Here is an 8746-nt window from a genome sequence, read left to right on the forward strand (position 1 = left end):
TCAGAGGATCCACTGGTAAGCAAGTGATGTAATGCTACATTTCTCCAAATCTGTTCCAATGAAGAATCAAACTCATCTACATCTTGGATGACCTGAGGGTGAGTAAACTTTTTACAAATTTTCATTTTTGGGTGAACTATTCCTTTAATACTCCAGATCAGAGTCCATTTAAACCCCAATATATTCCTTTCTGTTTCTACTTTAAAAGTTATTATTACTGTCTTCGACATGGCGGATATCAAGAGCTTGGAACACACACAGTAAGTAAAACCTATAGTAGTGTTTTGAAGATTGAAAAGGTGGTGTATATATATATATATATATATATATAAAGTTATATCCAGCTAAGCCATAATAAAGTTATTATGGCTTTGCTGGATATATTACTATGTTTAGTATACACTATACAAAGTAGTTCAGGTTGATGTAAATGTACAGAGTAAACAGGTTATATGGTAGTGCTGATAGTGTGTGTCTTTCACAGCCGAGTTTCCCTTTACAACCTGCTGACAAGACAATGCATTCCAGCCCTCCTGTCAGCAGGGACAGGATCATATCCACATTTCCAAAGGTACACTCTCTAACATCACATTATATTAATTATTTACAGGCACTGTAATGGAATAGGTCATTCTGTATTTGAAAATGTATTATTCATATTGCAAGTGGTACTACAGGAAATTCAGGAAGCATTCAGTATACTGTAGCGAACACATCAGATTAGTATATTGAGAATGTGTGACATCCATAGAGGAACCTTAGTGCAGCTAATTCTGCTCAAATAAAAAGGCTTCCCACAGCTGCTTCCTGTAGTTTTCTCAGTAGTGGGGTCATATTAAGGGCACATATACCCTATTTACTTTATTAATGCACATTCCTGGCCTTATTGTGAATGATTCCTAAATGGAAATGGTTGGAACAGACAGCATTTCAACAACTAGAGAAAACTACTGTTCTTATTCACTTTATTGCCAAAAGTATCTGGTATTTCTGTTTATGGTAAGAATTTCCATTTATTAGTTCTGTTTTATTGTTCTGTAGTGTTATAATCCACAAGCCTGTCTACAGAAGTAAAACCTATAGTAGTGTTTTGAAGATTGAAAAGGTGTTGAGGAATTTTAATTTTAATGATTTTTTGTTTGTTCCTCAGACAGTGGTTATCAGAGGCACTGCGGGAAAATGAACCAGACTCTTGTTTTGTTTTCTTGGTTGGCACAAAAAGAGACCTCCTGGTGAGAAAAGCCCCCACAGACAAGCACACATATGTACACATACAACTTGTTAAAGCTATTAAAGACTCCTGCTGTCCTTATGTGAAGTCTGCAGAAGAGTGCCAGAGAACAGAGAGCGATGCCATAAAGATTGCAGCAGAAATGAACGCTGAGTTTTGGTCGTTGTCCTCAAAAACAGGTACATTCTGAAGGGATAAGAATATAAATGTACTTTATAGTTGTTGCTATGTCCATTACAAGAAGTACAAGATGGATGCTACTTGTAACTGTTACTGCTATGGGTTTAAAGGGGAGAATGTCCAGGAGTTTTTCTTTCGCGTAGCAGCTCTGGCCTTTGAAGATGCCATACTGAAGGACCTGGAGACAGGAAGCAGCACGGCTCAGATTGGAGATGGAAATATTCTCGGTAAGAGATTGCACTCTGAAATCATAAAACGGAGATGTTCACTGACATAAATGTTGTGTTTTATGGAGTAAAATAATGTGGGTTTGTTATTTCAGATGATAACGCACTGGAAGATGCACAGGAAAAGCCAAAGAAGAAGTCCTGTTGTTGACCCTCAATGGTTCAAGAAGAAGAAATAACCAATTTGTATTACAGGACAGAATAAATGTTTAACCTAGTAGAAAACAAAGTGTTTTGGTTGACATAACCAACCTCTGAGTTGGTGCATCACTAATGTACTCTCTGAGAGGGACCACCTTATCAGAACACATCAAAATAAGGGACTGACATCAAATATGATTTCAAACATTTGATTTATACTGTAGTATTAACGTCAGTATTTTTGCTGCATAAACTGCCATTTAATAATTGCATTGTGTTTTTCCTTTTCCTTTTGTATTTTTTTATCTTCCTTTGGCAGATGAAATAAACATACATTACAATTGAGCACAGCTTATGACTTTTTTTATCAGTATTTGTCTTTACCTTGAGAAATCTATATGTACAGCAGTGATAGAAGGAAACATATTGCTTATCAGAAAAGAAGCATAGTTTGACAATGTACAAACATAATCATAAAGTGTAACAGATAGCTAGACTTAGTAAACTTAGGCTATTATTTGAGATTTTTCTACAAAGAACGCAAAATAGCATTATCATATCTTCTGAAATGGTTAGATCTTCACTTTAAAGTGGTATATTATATTATAATTTAGGCAGAGACTTATTACTGACTGCGAATCTCCAATGCGCTAGGCGGCGCTGTGTAACGTTATCTCTATTATCATAAACCCGAAGAAGACACTCCATTTTTTTTCCGTAAACACAAATTTTGCATTATTTCTGACAGGTATACGTTAAGCTATGCGTTGTCGGTGTATAAATAAATATTGACCTTCTATGTAATATACCTGCGTCTTACAATTAGAAGACGTTTTTGCAGAGCGTTCTCTGGGATCAGAAGAAATGAGTCACGCGACTTGTAAACAAACAGGAGGATGACAGACAGACTGTCATGAGTTTGACTGTGTTTCTTCATCTTCAAGCTCTTTACGTGTCATTTAAAACTTTTGTTCCTGCATATCATGCCGTCTTGAAGGATGCAGAAATGTTGATATTCTGCAGACTGCTTCAGCACTGGATATTTCTCTGTTTGTAAATGTGAATGTGACTGTCTGTACATCATCACGACTACAATGACTGTTACCATGAAGGCAAACAAGTCCTACAAACTTGTGGTGCACAAGAAGGGCTTTGGAGGGAGCGGTGAGAATGTTCTTAACGTTTAAAAACTGAAGTAGTTTTAGTTCATGACACTGGCTCATTTAACATCCTGGTGTTTTTGCACGCATCTCTTAACACTCTCTCTTTCTCCACAGATGATGAGTTGATGATGAACCCTAAAGTCTTTCCTCAGGTTAAACTGGGGGATATTGTTGAGATTGCACATCCAAATGATGAGTACAGGTGAGAGGAGCTTTCTGCTGATGTATATATATATATATGTGTGTGTGTGTGTGTTAATATACTTGAAATAAAATATATTTCATAATTTACACAATAGTTAGATATTATATATGTATTAATTATAATAAATTATAATAACTTATTAACAATATTTATTTTCATTTTCTAACGAAACCTAAAACAAAAAAAATATATAAAAACTATATAGACAACATGAACTACATATTAAAAAAGAATATTAATATAATTTCAGGTCAAACTTAAAAATATGTCTGCAGATATGTCACATTTCATCCTATAAAAAGTCATGATTTAATAAAATAAAAATGTTACATCACAATCTAACATTAAATGTTTTAAAACGTGTGTGTGTGTGTGTGTGTGTGTGTGTGTGTGTATATATATATATATATATTCATATACTTGTAATAAAATATTTAAATAAAATCAACTTATTAACAATTTGAATTTGAATTTGAAATTTTTTAACTAAAACCAAAATAAAAATGAATGCAAACTGTATATACTACATAAACTACATATTTAAAAAGAAAAACTAATAAAAATGACAAAAACATACAACAAAATTACTAAAACCTTAACTGAAATAATAAAGAAAACAAAATGTCAAAATAAAAACTAATTCAAAATATGTGACCCTGGACCACAAAACCAGTCATAAGGGTAAATTTTTTGAAATTGAGATTTATACATCACATGAAAGCTGAATAAATAAGCTTTCCATTGATGTATGGTTTGTTAGGATAGGACAATATTTGGCCGAGATACAACTATTGTACTATACAACTGAAAATCTGGAATCTGAGGGTGCAAAAAAATCTAAATACTGAGAAAATCGCCTTTAAAGTTGTCCAAATGAAGTTCTTAGCAATGCATATTACTAATCAAAAATTAAGTTTTGATATATGTACAGTAGGAAATGTACAAAATATCTTCATGGAACATGATCTTTACTTAATATCCTAATGATTTTTGGCATAAAAGAAAAATCAATAATTTTGACCCATACAATGTTATTTTGGCTATTGATAAAAATATACCCCAGCGACTTAAGACTGGTTTTGTGATCCAGGGTCACATATTAATAAAACAACACTGTTGTTTTGTATATTATACATTATTGTATATTGCCTGGCATATTGGTAGCACTTTATTTTACAGTCCTGTTCTGCATGTACATGTACATACTATGTGCTTTTTATAACAATTATAATAACTGGGTAATAGCTAGGTACTAACCCTGAACCTACCCCTAAACCTATCCTTGACCCATGTAGTTACCTTGTAATACCCAATACTTTATTGGGTAAGTACAGTGTAAGTAAAATAAAGTGTATATTTATATATGCATTGATAATATTTGTATGTTTACAATGTCTTTGTCTTAGTCCTCTGCTGCTGCAGGTCAAGAGTTTGAAAGAAGACCTGCAGAAAGGTGTTTAAATTAGCGCTTCATTTTCTGTACTAGTAACTATTAATCGGCTATATCTCAGTGTGAATTTTCTCTTTTTCCGTTAACAGAAACTATCAGTGTAGATCAGACAGTGGCTCAGGCCTTCAAGCTTCGTGCCTACCAGGACGTCATCATCAATATTGTGGACCCAAAGGTATTTTACACAGAAATACTGTTTATTGCACAGTCCTACTATTTAATTTACACACCATATTCACAATATAGCACAGCCTCTCGTACCTCATTACCTAAATTCTCCATTGAAATTTAACAGGATGTGACTTTGGATCTGGTGGAGCTCACCTTTAAAGATCAGTATATTGGACGAGGAGACATGTGGAGACTGAAGAAGAGCTTAGTGAGTAGATTAGATTCAAATCTGCATGGGATGTTCATTTTTGATGTCTTGCAATGATCTTTATGTCTCCATGATGTTCTTTCAGGTGAGCACATGTGCGTATGTGACACAGAAAGTAGAGTTTGCAGGGATCAGGTAACAACATCCATTATTACAGGCTGTCTGGAATACTTGATTTTGATTGGTCAGTTTAAGTATTTTACAGTCAGAAGTATGTATATAATGACTTATACGCTGGCGTTCAAAGGTTTTGGTCAGTTTTTTTTTTTTCATATTTTTGGAAGAAATTAATACTTTTATTCAGCAAGGATGCTTTCAATTGATCAAAAGTGACAGTAAAGACATTAAAAAATGTTAAAATGTTTTAAAATATTTAAAGTAAATGCTGTTCTATCAGTTTCTACAAAAATATGAAGCAGCACAACTGTTTTCAGCACTTATAATAAGAAATGTTTCTTCAAATCAGCATATTAGAATGATTTATGAAGTATCGTGTGACACTGAAGACTGGAGTAATGATGCTGAAAATTCAGCTTTACATCACAGGAATAAATTACACTTTAAAAAATATTCAAATAGAAAACAGTTATTTTAAATTGTAATGATATTTTTACTGTTTTTACTGTACTTTTTAAATCAAATAAAGGCAGTCTTGGTGAGCATAAGAGAAAGCATTTACAAATCTTACTGAACCCAAACTTTTCAACAGTAGTGTATGCCTAACCAAAAAATCGTTTTATCATGGTTTCAGGGCGCAGACCAGTGAATTGTGGGTAAAAGGAGAGAAGGTCACTTGTGGCTACATTAGTGAAGATACAAGGGTGAGAATTTCTCTTTGGAAATTCAATTTGTTTTACTATCCATCACTATAAATTTTTTCACATGTTTTCTCCACCTAGGTGGTGTTTCGCTCCACCTCAGCGATGGTTTATATATTCATTCAGATGAGCTGTGAGATGTGGGACTTTGATATCTATGGTAAAGAGACAATTAAAAAAATTTTTTTTTATTATTATCTATATTTGAAGAGTAAATCTGTTATTTCAGGTGATTTCAGCTGCTGACTTCATTCACAGGTGATCTTTACTTTGAGAAAGCTGTCAATGGTTTCCTTTCGGATCTGTTTGCCAAATGGAAAGTGAGTGTTAACTTTATCATTGACCAATAGTAACGTTATCTGCACGATATAGCTGAATATGATTATGTTCTTTGGCATTATGGGATTGTCTTTGTTAAAATGTAGCCACTTTTCTAGGAGAAGAATTGCAGCCATGAGGTTACAGTAGTGCTGTTCTCTCGTACCTTCTACTCTGCCAAATCACTGGGTAAATGTTTCATATTTAAAACAGTGCTTGGGTTGTATGATTTGAATAATAATAATTATTATGCGTCTTTCGTCATGTAGAAGAGTTCCCAGAGATCCAAAGAGCGTCAGTTCGACAAGACCATGAGGGACGTTATTATGAGGATTTCTACAGGTCCAGAAGTTCACTAAGCATTAAGACTGGCAGCTTAGTACTGGTTTAAGCAGCAGTCCTTATTTTTATTCTCTTGCAGGGTGGTGGCCCAGAATGAAAGGCGTGATGAGTGGATGTCTCTGCTTATCACTATTAAAAAGCTCTTCATACAGTATCCTGTGCTGGTGCGTCTTAAAGGAGCAGGTGCGTATGCGGTTCTGTGATATATATATATATATATATATACACACTTCTGTAAGATAACTATGCTAAGATTTTTTTGAAAGAAGGCTGCATTTATTTGATAAAAAGTAATATTGTGAAATATTATCACAATTAAAGGGGACATAACACAATTTCTGCTAATCTCATGTTAATCTTGAGTACCTATAGAGTAGTATTGCATCCTTCATATCTCCTTCATAAGCCTTTAGTTTTATCAGATTTATAAAAGACAGATACAGCTGTACCGCTTCTCTCCCCGAAAACAGTCGAGCTCCTGGAGGCGTGTCGTGGGCGGAGCTAAAGAGTCACGAGCACACGCAGCTTTTGCTGAACGATCGTCTGCAAGCTGTGACATCGACCTAAATAAAACAGCAACAAAACTTTATTGACTTAAATTAACTATGGCTAGCGAGTTAATGAATGAAGCACGTTGATGGGCCATAATCAACAAAAAACTTTCCAAAACTTATACGAACTCTGAAGGAGTGTATTTGGCACAGAAATACGCCATCATACGTCCAACTCGCTTTTTTGAAACTTTGGCCATGTTTAGCATAAGAATCCAACTCTTTAGTAGTGTAAATAAGTCAGAATGCATTAAATAGCATTAGACCTCCCCTTTAAAATTACTGTTTTCCATTTTAATATTTTAAAATGTAATTTATTCCTGTGATGTAAAGCTGAATTTTTCACATAATCCTTCAGAAAGTTTTATATATATATATATATATATATATATATATATACATTTCATATTGTAGTGTTTTGAAAATAGAATATTCTTTAGAAAATGTACATTTTTTTATTTTATTTTTGGTTTTTGAAAATGCCATTATTGCAAGTGTGAGAGTCTTAGATTGACATACACATTTTGTTAATGTCTCAATATTGCAGATGAATTCCTGTGCGGGAACAATTCCACTGCTGCTCAGGGCAATTATCTGGAAGCTATCAACTTGTCTTTCAATGGTTTGTATTTGTGTATTTGGTCTATAGTCCCACAGCACTTCAGTAGAGCTGTTTGTCCTGATATCAGTGTCCTGTTTTGTCTCTTTCAGTCTTTGATAAGCACTACATCAACCGTAACTTTGATCGTACGGGTCAGATGTCAGTGGTCATTACTCCAGGAGTGGGTGTGTTCGAGGTGGACCGCTTGCTCATGATCCTCACCAAACAGCGAATGATTGACAACGGTCAGTGAGGGTGTGCTGTACATTCACTGTTTGTGTTGTAGCACAGTGTGCTGGACGCTAATGGTATCTTCCTAACAGGCATCGGTGTAGATCTGGTATGCATGGGAGAGCAGCCCCTCCATGCTGTTCCACTCTTCAAGGTTGGTAAAGACCATATTAGGTTTGGCATTTGAGCATGAAATAAGATCTGAATGTTTTAATACTTCTAAATGGGGTGAATTATATATTTTTATATCATTTTATTAGTTACATAACCGTACAGTGCACGGAGACTCTAGAATTGGCGATGACTACAACCTGCCTCACTGGATCAACCACAGGTGAGATTTGAGAGTTATTGCTACCGACTGCTAGGTGGTTGCTAGGGTGTATTAACTACCCAGTACACCCTAGCAACCACCTAGCAGTCGGTAGCAAGTTAGAAGAGCCCACTCTTAAGTCTCAGTCATATAGGGATGGGTTTGTCCTTTTATCAAAAGATTGATTGCTAAAAAATAATGCAACATCACTCATGTTCATTGCACAAGCAGTATAAATTATCCAGCAATTTGTTTTGTGCATTAAATAGGGCTATATAAATAAAATAGATCCACAATACTGCTAATTAACCTTTGAGTAATTTCTGATATTTATCCTACATCTAGATAAGCATTGTGTCTATCATCTGTTTTACTATAGAGAAATAAATTACTTTTGTATATTAAAATATACCTCTCAGAGCAATAATAATAATACAATTTATTAACACTTTATTATTATTATTATTATTTTAACAGATATCATTTGATTCATACTGTGTACAAATTCTTTGTGCAGCACCTTATTTGACAAATAATAAAAATGCAGTGTTTTGCTGTAAATTAATTGTTATATTTATATACTGATTTTAATTATA

At 34.2% G+C, this 8746-nt stretch overlaps 2 protein-coding genes across 5 annotated transcripts in view; both read left to right on the top strand.

The window, feature by feature from the left end:
- Window positions 1-2065, top strand: part of LOC107688436 (ras-related protein Rab-36-like) — a 7886-nt gene extending 5821 nt beyond the window's left edge. The window contains exons 5-9 of the mRNA XM_016486103.1: window positions 209-260; window positions 1151-1232; window positions 1320-1410; window positions 1522-1638; window positions 1734-2065. Of these exons, the coding sequence (XP_016341589.1) occupies window positions 209-260; window positions 1151-1232; window positions 1320-1410; window positions 1522-1638; window positions 1734-1789 (398 nt within the window). The 3' untranslated portion in view covers window positions 1790-2065. The remainder of the gene's footprint in view (window positions 1-208; window positions 261-1150; window positions 1233-1319; window positions 1411-1521; window positions 1639-1733) is intronic.
- A 409-nt stretch (window positions 2066-2474) lies between these two features.
- Window positions 2475-8746, top strand: part of LOC107687976 (DEP domain-containing protein 5-like) — a 23129-nt gene continuing 16857 nt past the window's right edge. For all 4 annotated transcript variants that reach the window (XM_016485523.1, XM_016485500.1, XM_016485516.1 and 1 more), the window contains exons 1-16: window positions 2475-2943; window positions 3057-3144; window positions 4554-4600; window positions 4687-4772; window positions 4893-4976; window positions 5062-5111; window positions 5728-5797; window positions 5876-5954; window positions 6053-6114; window positions 6232-6301; window positions 6382-6454; window positions 6534-6637; window positions 7553-7627; window positions 7717-7851; window positions 7930-7991; window positions 8098-8171. In XM_016485523.1, the coding sequence (XP_016341009.1) occupies window positions 2874-2943; window positions 3057-3144; window positions 4554-4600; window positions 4687-4772; window positions 4893-4976; window positions 5062-5111; window positions 5728-5797; window positions 5876-5954; window positions 6053-6114; window positions 6232-6301; window positions 6382-6454; window positions 6534-6637; window positions 7553-7627; window positions 7717-7851; window positions 7930-7991; window positions 8098-8171 (1229 nt within the window). In that variant the 5' untranslated portion in view covers window positions 2475-2873. The remainder of the gene's footprint in view (window positions 2944-3056; window positions 3145-4553; window positions 4601-4686; window positions 4773-4892; window positions 4977-5061; window positions 5112-5727; window positions 5798-5875; window positions 5955-6052; window positions 6115-6231; window positions 6302-6381; window positions 6455-6533; window positions 6638-7552; window positions 7628-7716; window positions 7852-7929; window positions 7992-8097; window positions 8172-8746) is intronic.

Source organism: Sinocyclocheilus anshuiensis, unplaced genomic scaffold (genome assembly GCF_001515605.1).
Source record: "Sinocyclocheilus anshuiensis isolate Anshui unplaced genomic scaffold, SAMN03320099.WGS_v1.1 scaffold205, whole genome shotgun sequence".
Taxonomy (NCBI): Eukaryota; Metazoa; Chordata; class Actinopteri; order Cypriniformes; family Cyprinidae; genus Sinocyclocheilus; species Sinocyclocheilus anshuiensis.